The sequence below is a fragment of the Phasianus colchicus genome, chromosome 2 (genome assembly GCF_987193195.1).
Source record: "Phasianus colchicus chromosome 2, bPhaCol1.hap1.1, whole genome shotgun sequence".
NCBI lineage: Eukaryota > Metazoa > Chordata > Aves > Galliformes > Phasianidae > Phasianus > Phasianus colchicus.
In genome coordinates this window covers 817,936-836,068 of record NC_143437.1, presented here as the reverse complement: position 1 = coordinate 836,068, position 18,133 = coordinate 817,936, and the positions used below count along the sequence as shown (strand labels likewise).

General features: G+C 40.9%; 1 protein-coding gene across 6 annotated transcripts in view; it reads left to right on the top strand.

Moving 5' to 3' along the window:
- The first annotated feature begins 910 nt into the window (after positions 1–910).
- The window catches only part of SANBR (SANT and BTB domain regulator of CSR), a 31,245-nt gene continuing 14,022 nt past the window's right edge, over positions 911–18,133 (top strand). For 3 of the 6 annotated variants that reach the window (XR_016463789.1, XM_090134499.1, XM_031595173.2), the window contains exons 1-5: positions 1,502–1,928; positions 9,670–9,835; positions 10,681–10,867; positions 16,144–16,234; positions 17,250–17,488. Coding sequence is in view for 5 of the 6 variants with exons in the window: in XM_090134499.1 (XP_089990625.1) it covers positions 9,686–9,835; positions 10,681–10,867; positions 16,144–16,234; positions 17,250–17,488 (667 nt within the window). In the remaining variant the exon portion in view is untranslated. The other 3 variants (XM_090134497.1, XM_090134496.1, XM_090134498.1) reach the window with 3 other exon arrangements.

The window sequence follows — 18,133 nt, the reverse complement described above, 5'->3', positions numbered from 1 at the left end:
GAATTCAATTTTTCACATTTTAAGACATACTATTTTGAAAACAGTTAGTAGGAAAATAGGTTATTAATAATGTCTTTACAACAGTTCAACTTTTGTCTACCAATCACTGACTCTCATAACTATCTGCTAAATGCTGGCAGAGGTTTTGATTCTTTCAGTCTTATGATTAACGAGAAAAGGAAGACAAAGCAATGAACTAAGTTATTTAGGTGCAGAAGAGCATTAAAATTAAGTAAAGTGCATGTGTGTTTTAAGATTTAAATTTTTTTACGTGTACAAACTAATGTCAGAAAAAGGCCTGAATTGTACAATCCCATTGTATGCACTTCTGGCTGTATGTCAGCCTACGGGGGAAAAAATCATCTAAATGAATCTGATTGAAAAAGGGCAGCCTGTCAGCTATGCTCTCAAGACTTGCCCAACTTAAGAAAAGTGAGAAGACTGAAAGGAGCAGGTGTGGCTGCAACAGGAGTAGGTGGAAGAGAAGATTAGGAAAGCAGTTGACTCTTAGATCCTAAGACCTCTACATTCTATGTTATTCTTATATTATTCTTTGAAATTGTTTATATGCCTGTAGCATATAGGCATAGAAGGCTGTAACAGACCTATGACATTTGCATATATAAAATCTGAGTTTATTCTTACTTTAGTGTCATTGATACCCAGTTTAGTATACCAGCCATTTTATGCTTGAATACTGTATGAGCTAATGACAGCTGCCAGTTTCAGCTGGTTCTCTGGGTGCTAGCAGGATGCGAATATGCACATGTTCAATGCTTTGCTCAGGTTTCTGAAGAATAAATTAAAAATATTCCTCGTGTAGTGGAAGTTTCTAAAATCTTCTGCTCCTTTTGCACAGGTTCAAATACTGTTTCTTCTGTAGAACATCTTAGCTGGTAAGATTGTTTTGGCATATTAGGTCATTTTGCTGAAACGTGCTAGTTGGGTAAATACGAAGCAAATTGTTTCTTATGAATCTGTTCAGTGAAAATTTTCCAAAGGAGGTATCAACACAGAAACACATCAATTTCTGTAATGCGCTATCAACACTGTAAAGAAACGCACAACATTCCTTAGAAGTTCTTGTTGGTGATAGCAGAGGAACGCTTTATTTTCCACAACGCAGGTGACTTTAACCTATTTTCGTACACATATGCGCAGGTGTGGCCGCGCGCTGGGCTTTGCCAACACTTGTGGCCTGCAGTGGGGATGTCGTTGTGTCCACAAGCGATAACGTGCGCTCCTTCCGCTTGCCTCCTGACGCTGCTGCTGTTGTGCGCGCTGCGTCCTCGCTATAAAGCTTCCTCCCCAGGAAGCTCTCGCCTTTCGCCTCGTTGCTTCGTTCCGCCCCGGCTGAGCCCGTGGCGGCGCTGCAGGGCGGAAGCGGAACAGCGTTGATGACGAAAAGGCGGCGTCGCCCCAGGCCTGGGGGGCGCGTAGCCAGGCGACCGGACGCGGGCTTGAAGAGGGCGCTGCCGCTGCACTGCGACAAGGTGGGGCCGCCGGGAAGGGCGGGTCCTCCTCCGCGACACATCGCGGGAAGAGCTCCGCCCCCGCTCCTCCCGGGCGCGCTATTGGCCGCCGCCGGCGAAGGGGAGCGGAGTCTCGTCGCCCGCCAGGCGCCGGTTGGCTGTGAGCTGCCCCCTCACGACGCTCCCCGCCTCCTCGCTCCCGCTTTCTGAGAAGGTGGCGCTGGGCGGTGCCGGCGTCTGAAGCGGCCGTCGTACGGCTGGGCTCGGCTCGGCTCGGCTCGGCTCGGCTCGGCTCGGCTCGGCTCGGCTCTGCGGCTGAACGCGCCGCGCGCTGCTGCTGCTGGCGCCCCTCCCGGCTCCTCAGGAAGCGGCTCCGTCCGCCCGCTCTCCGCCTGCTCGCTCTCCGCCTTTGCGCCCGCTGCCCCGCCGCTTTGCGCTGTCCTGGGAGCCCGCCAGGTAGCCCTGCACTTTGCGGCCGGACAGGGCCGGGTCCCTCAGCGGGAGGGCAGCCCCCGACGGGATCCCGTATTGTTATCCATAGGAACGTGCCTTGGTGTTATCGCAGAGCTCCTCGCTGCTGCTATTATTCTGCATGGAATGAGTGGGTAAAACGTTATTTGCGGTGCGATTGGGTTTGAGAGTTTCGTAATGTTTTTGAGTAATCGTTATCACTGCATAGTGATGTATGCGTCATTTTGTTACAGCAAAGTGCTTAAAACTTACTGCGTTTGTTCCTTTAAGTCATAAACTCTCACTATGGCAGAATGACTGCTTTTCTTTTTTTTGTTATCCCTTATGATCCTGTTGTAGGAAGAGCTGATACATGCAATGTTGGCATTATTAGTACCTTTACTCAAGTTTATTTTATATCTTGAGACCAGGGGATTCTTGGCGCTCCATCACTGACTCATTTCCATGGATTTGTAAAGCAGGAGCAACGTGCACAGAAATCAGTGAAAGAAGTGGGCTTTGTGTCCTGTAACCACATAAGTTTACCTCTGGTGCAGACCTGTCCACACCTTGAATTTGGTACACCAGATATTGCAGATATTCAATGGCTTAAGTCTGGTTGATTGTTGTGTGTCTGTGAGCTGCTGGAGAGAGGTTACCAAATTACCACAGTGGCATCATCTAATACTGCCATCATGGTAAGGGCTTAAGGACTCAAATGTGGGGACTGATCTACCTGTACTTCATAGCAGTATCTACATTAGTTGGAATTTGGAGCTTGTATGCATTTATTCTTCAGCTGTTTGAAATGCTTTGCAGTAGATTTCATTTAAATGAATTGGCAAACTGCTGTGACTTTTATCTATTTGACTTATCTTTCTAAAAAGAAGGCCTTCAACCCACTGCTGTAGTTTGTGGTGTTTTTGCTTTGTTTAAATCTCATGAACGTAGGGAACCTAAGCATTACCTTAGCATGCTCTCGTTTCTTTAAATTTCTAATGGTTTCCTTTCGCTGCACTTTTGAGAGAATGAAGGCTTATAATTATCTGCAAATTTTGTTTCTAGTAAAAGCAACAACAAAAAACACCTTCTGGAATGGATTCTATTGTCAGAAACAAAATCAGTGCTTTTTTAATGTATTTGTCTCCTCTTCTAGCTATATGGATAGAAAGCTATGCAAAAGAAACACCTACCTGTATTATTCCTTTTGTAACAGGGAGTTAGTTAAATCTGCTATGGTCCAGATGTATTTTCCCCAAAATTCTCTACGATCCTTGCTTTATACATTAAAATTCAACTGACTTTCAGATTCTGCTATTTATGCGATCTGCAGAAGGTACTTCAGAAAAAGTCTTAAGTAATCTCCAAATACGAGTCCTTATTAAGCTCTCTGACTGGGTACTAGTTAGTTATGGAAGTCTTGGTTAATGCCAAAAGTTTTCTCAGAATATACCCTTTTCTCAAATGTAAAATGCATTTAAATAAATATGCGGGCTTTTGTTTTCCAATTATTTGGACTGCATTTTATGTGTTCAGTGCTTATGCTTTGTTCTGATGTTTGATCTGTTGCTTAACTTGAAACTGGAGGAACAAGGTTCCTTGACACTAATAATCCCAATAACTGGATGTTGTGAGTGCTTTAGGACGACTCAAAACTCAGGTGTTCAGGATGAAGGTGTTTTGTTCTTAAGTTTAAGCGACTGTCCCTTAGCTGGATGCCATGAGTTGACCCCTATAAGATGGGAGTCAGATTTATAAAACAAAAAGTAGAGCAAGAAAAGGCCAACATAGGAAGTTTGGAGAAAAGCAGAAAAAGATTATGTAAGTGCAAGTAAACTTAAATGTAAGAGCCCTTCTGTAGTTTAGGCTTTCTTCTGAGACTTCAGGAGGCCCTGTTTTGCACTGAAGAGCTCAGTGTCATGAATCCTTCTGAAAATAGACACTGGATAGTTCCCTTTCAAGCTGCTGAAAGGGGAGGGAGGTAGTTTGGGGGTATATCCTGAACAATTAAATACCAATTTCTTGCACAACCTTCAGAGTACTTTTCTGTAGTACTCTGAAAATTATTCTCACCCTTGGATTCAAGAACCTATCTGGGCTCTGGATCCTTTATTTTCAGTTCCTTCTTCAGGGGAGAGAATTAAAAATTCGTATTTTAGAGTTTTGATAGAGTTCTTTTGTTCCAATTATTTAGCAACTGAGGGAAGCAAAGCATTTCACATGCGTTTCACTTTATTCTGGCTTATATAACACCTACGGTATAGCTCCAAGGTTTTCATGGAGTTAGAGATGCAATCTTAAGAGCAGATAGAACACAATACAAGTTTGTATAATTCATACCAATTTTTAACTAGAGCGGATGTTGTTTTTTAACAACATAATAATGGTTTCATGCTAATATATAGGACTGTGATGTCTAGTGGTTGGTGGATGGGCGTATCTCCTGTGTAGTTGATTGTAGGGGTAGAAGCATCTAGCCAATGTGTATGACTGACACTTAGGATAAAATAGTGTGATTGCTAGAGCAGGATGGCAGAGCAACAGCAGCAAGTCAGTAGGACTGATGTTTTAGTTAGCATGCATACAAGGAAGGGAAGAGACCAGAGAAGAAACCTAGTAATATTTTTGATTGACTAGGTTGTTATTGTGTGGTCTCTTACACAGTGGTTTTGGGTTGTGTTTTTTTTTTCTTTTTTTCTTTTTTTTTTTCAGTTATAGATATTTTTGTGGAATCTTAAGTTTTATCTTGGCTCAGCAAAGAGGTGATCAGGTTCTTCTATGTGTTAGTAACTTGGACCTGGAAACAGCAGCTCTTCCCGCTGTACTGTATTTTCCTTATTGTCTTGTTCAGACTTGTACTTCGATTCATAAGTTAGGGAAAGAGAGACTTTATAGCATCACATTGCTTTCTCATTCAAGAGTAGACTTTCTTCTAGACTGCATTTAGAGTGTGCTTCTAAAAACTGTTGCTTCTAGAAACAACAGTCTCTTGGAGCAGCTGTTTGTGGCTTCTTTTTCTACCCCCACTTTTTTTTTTTAATAAAACTTTTTAAGTTTACATACAAGTGGATTTTTCTGTGTTTTCGTGTTGAAGCAACTCAAAAGAGTGACATGCTGTAATTGAGTCTGATTTGATGTGTTGTATGTTTTCTCTCTGTCCCCTTATAGAATTTGAGTATGCGGATATGAAAATGTCATGGTTTTATGATTTCTGTTGGCAGTATTCCACATCATCACATCATGTAGTGCACTGGGAATCTCAGATGTACTACAGTTCCCAGAATTTTATGTCACCAGACTAGCTCTCTTTGCTCCCTGGCAGATCAGACTAAGAACCTTGGTTTTCAGAAACTCTCTCATTTATTTGATTTATTAGCTTAATTCCTGATTAACTTTTTTTTTTTTTTCTGTTATTATTAGTAAGCTATGTTTGTTTTCCTCCTCAGATCATTACCACTTTTTTTTTTTTTTTCCTATTCATTCCTTTCCCCCCTTCTTTGTGTCTGTTGGTCTGCTGCCTCCTGGTCAGAGATACAGATCTAGAGATAAGACCATTACTGGTGAGCATTGGCTTAGATATTCAATCTGAACTTCTTAATGTTAGCAAAACGGAGGTCTATTAAAATGCCATAAAGAGAGTTGCAGAGTAGTGTACCTAGCTTTGATCTTCATAGATTAGATAATAGGCCAGGTGGTTTGCCAGGCTCTGGACACTGCACAAAGGTTTTTTTTTTCTTTTGGCACCGTGTCAACTATGAAGCTGTTCTCTATTTTGAAAGTGCCATATAAAGGATTAAAAGCCATTATGTTCAGGATTTTAATTGTTAGAATGTACTGGTTTCTTATTAAGTTAATCATTCTCTATTTTGGAGTTGTCCAATTAAGGACACTGATGGAGACACCTACCTGCTGTGCAATGTTGTATGATTTGAGTATTGGCAGTTACATCCCAGAGGGTGTAGCTAATTTTACAGACAGCATGATGTTTAAACGTGTTCCCAGGTTCTACTCTTAGTTCTTTAGTCTCCGTGTCGAACTAGAGAGAAAGAGCACTGAAACTGCGCAACCTGTTCAATCACAGGAGGCACCAGTATTGATGTCACTTGCCCCCGTGCAAGGACAGAAATGGAAACAGGTGTCATTGCATATAGAATAGAAAGAAGAAGCGCAGAAAGTAGAGGAAGACCCAGGTGAGGGCCCCTCTACAAAATCACCGTCACTAAGAAAGACAACAGGAAAACTAAAAGACAAGAAGAGAGTGAGGAGGAAGTCACCGTTGCCATTTCTCATCGACCCCTGAAAATGACTGAAATCCAAGTTTCAAGAAGGGTGTTTGCATGGTGCCCAAATGCAACTATTGTTACCTGGTTGCTTTGGTTTTGGGACACTGTGGTCAGTAGCGTGACCGCATTGTTGCTAGATGATAATGAAGTTCACCAATTGGGAAGCATTACTAAAGACTCAGCTATTGACGGAAGAATTGTGAATGTCTGTACAGAGCTGCCACCCTCTGGGAATAAGTGTTACTGGCCGTAAAGGAAAGATATCCCTCCAAAGACAATCTGGAGCCTGAGATGAAGAAATGGACTACTATTGAAAAAGGTATCTAGTATTTGAGGGAAACAGCTCTAGTGGAAATGTTGTATGACCCCAAGTTTGTTCCTAATAATCCATGCCAAGACCGTGATCCTGGGAGAGTTAGGAGTACATCAAGTATGTGGTGGAAACTCACAGGAACAGCACCAGAAAAGTATGCTAGTACACTAGCAGCAACATTTGGAAGGCATGAGGAACAACAGAGAAGATCCCTAGTGTTTGAACTGATTATTATGCTTCAAAACTTGGAGTAACAGTTACCTCTGTTTCACGTTTATATTTAAGCCATCTTGAAAGTAACAGAAAAACTAGATAAAATGGAGAAGCATCAGACAGTATACTGGAAGAACTGTCTATTTGTGATGAACCTGTGGTGGTATCAGTAGCACCTGATGAAGATCAGGATGATCAGAACAGCTACTGAAGGAGCTGATCAAACTGATTACAAGTGATGAACCCTGCTCCTCGCCTGTATCATCAAAAATCTCAGCTATTAGAAGCAGACATCTTCCTGCTCAAGCAAATGACAGTGGTAAATCTGTGTTGCGTGCTGCCTTGTGGAATTACTTATGTGAGCATGGGGAAGATATGAAGAGGTGGCGTAAAAGACCCACTCCTGTACTACGAGCATGGGTGAGAGAATTACAAAGCAGATCAACCGCCATTGTGATCATTCCAGTTACTGCAGATGCTGATCATGACTCACAAGAGAAGAATGCAGGTAACAAATGGAGAAGCTCTGCCCTCAGCTGGAGGGGAAGAAACAGGTGATAGTGTATTGGACTGTGTGGATTTGGTGGCCTGGCACATCAGACCCACACACAGAAATATGAGGCACTGGTAGACACTGGTGCACAGTGCTCTCTAGTGCCCTTGAGTCATGAGGGCATCAAACTGGGTGTTTAAAGGGAGGGTTCCCTCCACCTATCATGCCACTGTTGCTACTTGGAGTAAGTGAATTGCACTGATTACAGTGAGCTCAAATGGGGAACTTCTGTCATCCAGGAGTCCTAGAGGTGATCAGGGACTGGCCTGAGGGTAAAAAGTTTGAAACGTCACCAAGAGAAAAGATACTGTGTGCTAAAGAGGTTCCACCATACCAGAAAAATGAATTACCGGGAAATGAAACTAAATGTGCCCTGTTCACTGATGGATCATGTTGTGTTGTGGGGAAGCATTGCAAGTAGAAATCTGATGTGTGGAGCCCCACACAACAAGTTGTGGAGGCCAGTGAAAGACAAGGAGCATTAAGCCAATTTGCAGAGGTAAAGGCTGTCCAACTGGCCTTACATGTTGCCGAATGGGAGAGATGGCCAATGCTTTATACTGGCTCATGGATGGTGGCAAACGCCTTTTGGGGGTGATTACAGCAGTGGGAATGAAACAACTGGCATTGAAGGGGTAAACCTATTTGGGCTGCTGAACTGTGGAAAGGTATTGCTGCCAAATAAAGAATATGATTGTAAAGGTGCACCATGTAGATGCTCATGTGCCCAAAAGTTGGGTTACTGAAGAACAACAAAATAACCATCAGGTAGATCGAGCTGCAAGAATTGAAGTGGCTCAGATGGACTGGCAAAGCAAGGGTGCATTGTTTCTAGATTGGTGAGCCCATGAGACCACAGGCCACCAAGGAAGAGATGCAACATGTAAGTGGGCTAGAGACTGAGGGGTAAACTTAACCCGTGCAATATTGTCTATAGTTATTCATGACTGTGAAACATGCACCGCAATTAAACAAGCCAAGAAGATGAAACCTCTCTGGGGGGAAGGGTGATGGCAAAAGTATGAATATGGGGAGGCGTGGCAGGTCGATTATATCACCTTGCCACGATCTCGCAATGGTAAATGTTACATGCTTACCATAGTGGAAGCAACCTCTGGGTGGCTTGAAACACATGCAGTACCCCATGCCACTGCCCAAAACACCATATTGGATCTGGTGAGACAAATCTTGTGGTGACATGGCACTACAGAAAGAATTGAGTCAGATAATGGGACGCATTCAAAAATTCTCGTTAGTGCTTGGGCCAAAGATCATGGCATTGGGTAGATTTATCATATCCTCTGTCATGCACCAGCTTCTGGTAAAATCAAACAATACAATGGGCTGTTAAAAGCTGTCGAAAGCAGTGGGTGGCAGAACATTTAAGCTTTGGGAGAAGCATTTGGCAGAAGCTATCTGGTTGGTCAATACTTGAGGATCTATCAATTGAGATGGTCCTACCCAATTCAGCTCCCTACATACTGTAGAGGTAGATAAGGTCCCTGTAGTACATGTAAAGAGCATGTTTGGAAAAGCAGGCTGGGACTTTCCAGCTTCAGGAAAGGGCAAACCTCTCTATGGAACTGTTTTTGCTCAGGGACCTGGATCCACTTGGTGGGTGATGCAGAAAAATGGGGATGTTAAATGTATACCACAAGTGGATTTGATGTTGAGGGAGTGCAGTCAGTAATTCCAGTATGTATGTATGTGTATATGTGTTTGTGTGTATGTATGTATAAAAGCGTGTGTGTTTAATGCATGTTAATTATTGTTTGCTTGTATATGTATTAAGCATGATGTAGTGATGTGGAATAAGGTGTGGAATGTTGTGGTTTATGATTTTTGTTATCAGTATTTCACATCATGTAGTGAACTGGGAATCTCAGAGAAGAAATGTACTACAGCTCCCAGAAAACTTTGCTGTTCTGCTTCCATTTTCCAGTTGATGGAAAAGATAAAACACAAGATTAGCTCTCTTTGCTCCCTGGCAGATCAGACTAAGAACCTCAGTTTTCAGAAACTCTCTTATTTATTTGATTTATTAGCTTAATTCCTGATTAACTTGGGTTTTTTTGTTTGTTTGCTTGTTTTTTGCTATTATAATTAGTAAGCTAAGTCCTCCTCCGACCATTACTGCTGTTTCCCTTTCATTCCCTTTTCCTCCCTTTTTTCAACTTTTTTTCAATGCCTGTGGGCCTGCTGTCTCCCTGTCATGGATACAGATCTAGAGTTAAGACCATGACAGAAATACAGGCGAGTGTTATTGCTATGAGGACTGTAATACTGTGATGTTTCCCACAGTAACATACATTACCTTCTGCACTCCACAAGTTAATCTTTAGCAATTGTTGCAATGAGATTTGATAATAAAGTTTTCTCTTCTAGGTGTGAGCAGCAAAAGATGAGTCGTGGTTTTTCAGAAAACAATAACTTTCCGTATGACAACAATCAAATGGTTTTGGATATGATCCTGTGTTCCCTAATTGGTGTTTCTCAGCCTATCAACTGGGACAGCGTGGCAAGGCTAGTTCCTGGATATACATCCAAAGAGGTGAATTTACTAATAAAGGAGTCTGTATACTTTAAGCAGTATATGATGAAGAAGATAGCTTCTTGGGAGGGAGGAAAATTGAATTTAAGGGAGTTTTGGTTTTGTTTTGTTTTTAATAAGTAATTTATAATTGGGAGAACTGAAAACTTTGCACAGTAGATTGAAGAAAAAATCTGTTTCTACAGAACACTGAGATTAAGAAATACATTCTGCATTTTTTTCATTAAGGCTGGTACAAAATAAGAATAAAAATGTTTGGAAAGTAGAAATGGAAATTCTAACAGCAAGTGAAAACTTACGATGTATTTAAATTTACCTGGCTAAGATTATTTTCATGGAAAGGGTGGCAGTACCTAGTAACTTGTAGCTTGTAGGTTACGAGTTTGTGATTGACATTGTAATTCTAAGTAAGAGTTCTGAAGGAGTGCAGTTGTCTTTTTTGCTTGGTCTTAGAAGATATGGACTGTTCTTTCTTTGGTTGGATGGAAATCATAAAGCAAAATAATAGGAATTATGAAGAAATTATGGCTACTTTAATAATACTTCACAACGCTTTAGATTTAAAAAACAAAAAACAAACAAACAAAAAAAAAACAACCTAGCATCAAAAAGAGAATTTAAGCACTCCCTTAATCTCCCTTTTGAAGATCAGGCTTAAAATTGTATGCCTTATGAAAATAAAGATTGAAACAGTTTCCATCATATTTCTTTTTTCCAGTTAGAGTATGATCAAACTGTTCATGTGCACAAGGTAATGCAAAATACAGTATCTGCCTCAATTTAGAATTGTTAAAAATGTACTGAAAGCTACTGCTTCATTGTCCTATGATTTAATTTTGTGACAGTGTGCAAAAAGGTTTGATGAACTAAAAAGCACTGGAAGTTCACCTGTTGACAACCAGTATAATCCCTTGATGGCTGCTGATGAGAATCCTGTGGAAACTTTAGCTGTGTACATCAAATCCTCCTTGCTTGACACACGGACAGAATTTCAGGACCCTGCTATTGGGCAGGATTCCATTACTATAACTGGTATGTTTTTAGTTGTTCTGAAATATATTGGCTTGGGTTATAGTCAGTGTGTGCATGCTTTTCTGTCTGGAGTGCTAAGTCCACCCAGAAGTAGTCTTTGTCTTTGAAGGAGAAAAGTTAAGCATACTTAATAATGTGTACACAAAGTCTCTTTCAGTTAGTTTACATTGAGGCAGTAGATATTTTCAATAGCTTGCCTTTCTGAAAGGTATTTTTTGTGGGAGCACATAAATGATGGAATCATGGAATGCTTAGAGTTGGAAGGGACCTTTAAAGGTTATCTTGCCCAACTCCCCTGCAGTGAACAGAGACATGCACAGCTAGATCAGGTTACCCAGTCCCTGATCCATCCTTGCCTTGAAAGGGACAGGACATCAACCCCATCTCTCTCTCTATATTATATATATATATATGTGTGTGTGTGTGTATAATACAATATATTAATATATATGAATATGTCAATATATACATATTATATATATTATATTATTATTATATTATCTCACAGTATTTTTAATAATGTATTAATCTCTCCACCTGTTCCAATGCCTTACCACCTTCACTGTAAAATACTTTTTTTTCCCTTATATCCAACCTAAATCTTCCCTCTTTAAGCCTGAAGCCATTTCTGTCACCACAGACCCTACTAAAGAGTTTGTCCCCATCTTTCATGTAGGCTCCCTTTTAGATATTGAAAGATCACCTCGCAGCCTTTCTTCTCCAGGCTGAACAGCCCCAGCTCTTTCAGCCTGTCCTTGTAGGAGAGTTGTTCTGTCCCTTGGATCGTTTTTGTGGCCCTCCTGGACATGGTCCAACAGGTCTATGTCTCTCCTGTACTGAGGACTCTGCATCTAGACTCAGTACTCCAGGTGATGCCTCACCAGCACAAAGTAGAGGGGCAGAATCACCTCCCTCACTCTGCTGGCCATGATGCTTTTGATGCAGCCCAGGATGTTTGGCCTCCGCCAATTGACCCCATTGCATTTGACCCCATTATCAATGTCGCTAATGAAAATATTAAAGAGTATCGATCATTGCTGACCCCTGTGGGACACTGCTCATCACTGATCTCCACCCAGACATTGAGCCATTGACCACCACTCTCTGGACTCAATCTTGCCACCAGTTCTTCATCTACTGAATAGTCCATCTATCAAATCCTGCAGCTAAACCTTTCTGTTCAGGATTTTTGATAGAAGGAGGATTTATTTTGTTTTGAATCCCCAGTGGTGCATTGTTAACTGCAAACATTTGCGATCGCAGTAAGCTGTGTTATTAAAATAACTTGAAAGCTTTGTGTAGAAAAGCTGCAGAGAGGTCAAACTCTCCTTTCCCAGCAAAAGGCCCTGTGCTTGCCATGGTACTTAATGGCAAGAAGGACATGTAGGAGTTAAGAACATAGTCTGATTACTTTTTGATGCTGGATAGCTTGCAGTGCCACACAACGTGTCTTAGTCAATTATGTATCTCAATAACATTTTGACAGAAGATCATTCATAATAGTTGTGCACTTATTGAAATATTAAGTGTTTCTACTGTAATTAACTATATGATAGTTATTCTTTAGATTTCAGTGTGTTCTGAGATGTTTTAGATGTTTTCAGCATGTTGTAGAACTAGGCAAATGTGTTGCATGAGAAACTTGCTTTGCTGGAGTAATGAGTGGACTATTTCTCTGTTGCAAGGTGAAAAGCTAGTGAAGTATCAAATAAAACGCTCTCTCATAATGTCTTTCAGCATTGGTTTCTGGTTACTTTTTTTGCAGAATAAATGCAGCTGTTTGACCTTCGCTGGAGAACAAATGTTTTTATTATAGCTAAGAGAGATAACATATGAAAACTGTAAATAAAATACGTAGACCAGGATTGCTTTTATCAGCTTTCAACTTTTTACTTGCTGAACACAATACCTGGAACAAATTCTTCTTGCACCTACAGGTGGCTGCTTAGAAGATTATTAGCTTCCCAATAGGTAGTTACTCTGCTCATAGAGCTCTTTAGACATCTAGAGCATATTTTCTTTTTAATTGTTTAATACATGTAAGAAGTATTAATGTAGTTAAGTACCCTAATGTTTCCTAATCAAAAGATAATAGTGGCCTGAGAGATTCTGTGTTGCTTTTTTCTACCACGTTTTTTGTGACTTGAAAAAATTATTTTTTGTTTATATATAACTTCTTAATATGAAATTAAGGTATTTTTTTTCTCACAGGTTTGTAGTGAATTCACTTTCTTAATATTTGTGGGGTACTCATATATTTCAGAATTAAGGATTTGAGAAAAGTCCATTTGTAAATTGTTTTTTCATTTAATTACTTCCTTGTGTATTCACATATACATATTTATATGGGCAAAAATCTAGAACCTTGCTTTTAGATGTGGGTAATAGCAAGTAAAAGTAATCAAACCAAATTCATTTTGAATTGGGTTTTGTTTCTTGTTTGAGTGATTAAAAACATAATTTACTACACACTAATTACAAGGCAAATTGCTGCCAAGTCCTACTGAATGGCAGTAAACAAGTATATAGGACAGACTTACCTAAGTCAGTAGCTTTCAAACTTTGAGCCATCTATAAGCTCTGAGAGAAGATGGGGAAGAAAAAACAAAGTAGAAACATATGCTGAAGTTCAGTTAATCTGACTGCTGCATATTCTTGACAGCATTATTTCCTTTTCTTCATTAGATAACTTCACTGTGTCCAAAATAATTTCTTAATATTTACGAACAAAACTCTTCCATGTAGTTTTTCCCACAGACCTTTCCTTTTAAAATATTCATTTTACCTAGTGTTCAAAATACAGACTTCTACCTTGGCAGTATTTCTGCTAGCATGGGTCACATGCCTGCAGTTGAATGGCTACACTGAAGGCTGTGGCTGACCCTTCCAAGGTTCTCCTAGGGTCCAATAAATTTCCCATTTTGTTGACTACCTTTCTTTTATTATGGCCTTACTGAGGCTTGGCTGTGCAAAACAGTAAGCTATATCTTTGGAGAAAGCTTTGTTCTGCATTTGGCGTGATAACTAATTTTCCAGAAGGTGTAACTGTTGCATTGTGAACTGCATAGAGCTTCAAAATGATTTGTTATCATTCTGCTGTTGTAATGTAGTCATAAGATAAGAAGAGCTATCTTAGTCTTCTTCAGAGTAGTTCAGCCTCCTCTATTACATGAGAGGGAGAAGGTGCTTCTGGAACCATATGATCTTTAAGGTCTTGTCCAAACTAAGCTATCACAGTAGGAAAAGTTATTCAAAGTGTGAAGCTAGAGTATCTTAGCTCTTGATGCAGAACCCAATGGGTTTATTGACTAGACCTGCTAGCCTTCAGTTTTTCTGTATCTGTTACGTTGCCTGAATGTGTTTTTGAGGAAAATATTAGAAATAGAACTCAGCTTCCCTTTATGCTTGAAATAAGCTGCATAATGTAGTTCCAGGAAGAGAGAAATTTAATGGTCAGCTTTTTATGAGCATTGTTTTATCCCATTGGTTGCTTTAATCCATGTAATTATGAAACTTACCAAAAAACACATTTACAGAGACTTCTATGCTTTTGTTTGGAAGCAGCTTTTTTTCAGAGCTTAAAAAAAAAAAAAAAAAGCAAGGATAAGAAGTATTGATACAGGATTGATCTGAGTTTGCAGCCAAGTGTCTGGGCATCCCAGCAATGCTGCTCATCTTACACTTGTGTTTTACAGTATTCAGAGGGATTTGGATTATCTAGTAACCCTTGTGGTAGCACAAATCTATCACAGAATCACAGAATTGCCAGGGTTGGAAGGGACCTCAAGGATCATGAATCTCCAACCCCCCTGCCACATGCAGGGCCACCACCATTCCTCCTAATGCTAGACCAGACTGCCCAGGGCCCCATCCAATCTGGCTTTGAACACCTCCAGGGACGGGGCATCCACAACCTCCCTGGGCAGCCTGTTCCAGTACCTCACCACTCTCTCCGTAAAGAATTTTCCCCTGACATCCAACCTATATCTCCCTTCCCTCAGCTTAAAACCATTTCCCCTTGTCCTGCTGTCACTCACCCTTTCAAAGAGTTGATTCCCCTCCTCTTTGTAGGCTCCCTTTAGGTACTGAAAGGCTGCAATGAGGTCACCCCGCAGCCTTCTTTTCTCCAGGCTGAACAAGCCCAGCTCCCTCAGCCTGTCCTCATAGGGGAGGTGCTCCAGTCCCCTGATCATCTTCGTGGCCCTCCTCTGGACCCTCTCCAACAGCTCCCTGTCTTTCTTGTACTGGGGGCTCCAGACCTGGACGCAGTATTCCAGATGGGGCCTCACAAGAGCAGAGTAGAAGGGAACAATCACCTCTCTGTCCCTGCTGGCCACCCCTCTTCTGATGGAGCCCAGGATCCCATTTGCCTTCCGAGCTGCAAGGGCACACTGCTGGCTCATGTTAAGTTTTTCGTCTACCAAGACCCCCAGGTCCTTCTCCACAGGGCTGCTCTCAAGGACCTCTCCTTCCAGTCTGTAGGGATGCTTGGGATTCCTCCGGCCCAAGTGCAAAACTCTGCACTTTGCCGTGTTGAACCTCATCAGGTTCACCCGGGCCCACCTTTCTAGCCTCTCGAGGTCCCTCTGAATGGCATCCTGTCCTTCAACTGTGTCAACCACACCACTCAGCTTGGTGTCGTCAGCAAACTTGCTGAGGGTGCACTCAATTCCATCATCAATGTCATTGATAAAGATGTTAAAGAGCACCGGTCCCAAGACAGATCCCTGGGGGACGCCGCTCGTTACCAGCCTCCACCTGGACATAGAGCCATTGATGGCCACCCTCTGTCTGCGGCCTTTCAACCAGTTTCTTATCCATCGAGTGGTCCACCCATCAAATCCACATCCCTCCAGTTTGGAGAGAAGGATGAGGTGGGGGACCATGTCAAAGGCCTTGCTCGAGTCCAGGTAAATGACATCGGTCGCCTTTCCCTTGTCCACCGATGCCGTCACTCCATCATAAAAGGCCACCAGATTGGTCAAGCATGACCTTCCTCTGGTGAAGCCGTGCTGGCTGTCACGGATCACACGCCCTTTCCTCATGTGATCAAGCATGTCATCCAGGATGATCTGTTCCATGATCTTCCCAGGCACAGAGGTGAGACTCACCGGCCTGTAGTTCCCAGGGTCCTCCTTGCTCCTTGCAAATCTATTGCTCATTACTTAACATTGCTCTGCAATGGAAGCAGTACTTCCATTGCGTTTCCAAAATATTGAAAAGCAGAAGATCAGGCATTTTTTATCTAATGCAGCCTTTTTCTCCTTACTCTTAAGGAAGGCCCAGCACAACCACAAGGAATTGTTCTTCAGAATCTGACAAAGGTCCTGTGCATAAAGGTGAAGAAAGCACTGCTGAGAGCCAGGGGTAAGAAGGTCCTTGCGTATTTGTTATTTGGAGGATTATAATGCTGACAGAAAGTTGTCTGAAGTTCCTTTCTACATCACAGCGAAAATGTCTAGGAGCATCCAGGAAAAATCTATAAGAAATTTTGAAGCTTTCTCTTGCAACAGAAATGTTAGGGATTGTTTTGAGAATTTATGTGCCGGGGGTGACTTATTTATGAATTTGTCCCTAGTGTTTGCCTGAAAATGATTGATCATTGCAGTGGTAAGAATAGGAAACAACCTGATTTCTAAAAAAGAATAAATGAAGATTGACGCTGAATGACATTTAACTTAAAAAATAGTTACATTCTGTGAACATGGGTACATCCTCTTCATGGGACAGATGGAAAAGAAAACTGTAACTGAAAAATACAAATGAACAATTTTACTACCCATTCAAATAGCCATGCACATCACATTTTCTTTACTGTATGAGCACGTTCAGAGTAACATGTTTGACTCATGCGTAAGCATAGCCATCTTTCTCTGGAGTCAGCATAGACTGATTCTAGCTTTTACCATAATAGTCACTTTAATATAAAATAAAGCAGCTTTAATTTCCACTGGTGAAAGTTGTTACCATATGTTATTGTCTTTTGTGCCTCAGTAAGTTACACAATTTTATCTGCATATTTTTTCACTAAAATAAAAAAGTGAGAACAAATAAGCTCTGTATATAATTCAAGTAGCATCCTATAACAAACTAGAGACAAAATAGGGGAACTGAGCTCAAACTTTTTTCTGCTGATCCTGAACTTTTAAATGTCTCTGTTAAATGGATCACGTGTCAGAGACACATTTGTTTTTCACCTAGTGTCTGATAATACTTTCTATTAATAATTAATAACTGCAATTTTTATTCCATCTGTTAATAAAAGCACTGACATCAGTATTGCAATGTGTGATCCAGATTTGGAGGTGAGGTCTTTTGAGTTTTAGCTTTCTAATTGGTCCTTATGGTCCTAATTTGTTTTATGGCTTACTTTCCTTTTGAGGCCAAATATGGTGATACATGTGTGTGATGAAGCAAAAAACCTTAAAGAAGATTTTGTTTGTCCTCGAGATCTTTTGATTTCCGAAATGAAATACTTCGCTGAATATCTATCAGTGGATGCCCAGCGCTGGGAAGAAGTGGACATTTCGGTGCACTGTGACGTTCACATCTTTGACTGGTTGATCAGATACGTTAAAAGGAACACCAAAGATGGTGAAGCTTATGAAATCCCTGCTTTAGGTAAAATAAAATATGTTGAGCATTTAGAATCATTAATCATTAATTGGTACAGACCATAATGTTTTTGCTACAATTCAGCCACAGTCTCTTGTTTCTATCTAACAAGTAAAACTTTTCAGTTGTTAGAAGAATGTTGCAAAAGCAGCCCTTAATGCTGGCACTTTTGAGGAAACATCCTGGTGGCTGAAGTGGTGAAAAAGATCTGAAGTGGTGTGGGATCTGATGGTTTTAATGGAGGCTTTTCAGACCTATTCTGAGCAAAAACTGAGTGGAAGTTTTACAACAGTAATGATTGTTTTCTTAGGTTTTGTTTTGTTTCCCTTCTGCTTCCCAGTTGTTCAGTTACAGTATTTTCTAAAATTTCAATGCAATCTGGTGAAACAGTGGAAGAACTTTTCCTGTATTAATTTTGGGCATGTTTTTAATGTAAAAACCTTTCATTAACATTTCTTAAGAACTATGAACAAAACTTGAATATTGTCACAATAAATGCAGTTAGAGAGAGCAAAATCTCACCTGGATATGGTGGCTAGTAATGGAAGTTAATCTTTCTGTCTAATTGCTTAGTCACTGTATCCTTGTGAATGCACTTCCTAGTAAATTGCACGTATAGTTGTGTTCTGGCCACTTGGATGTTAAACAAAA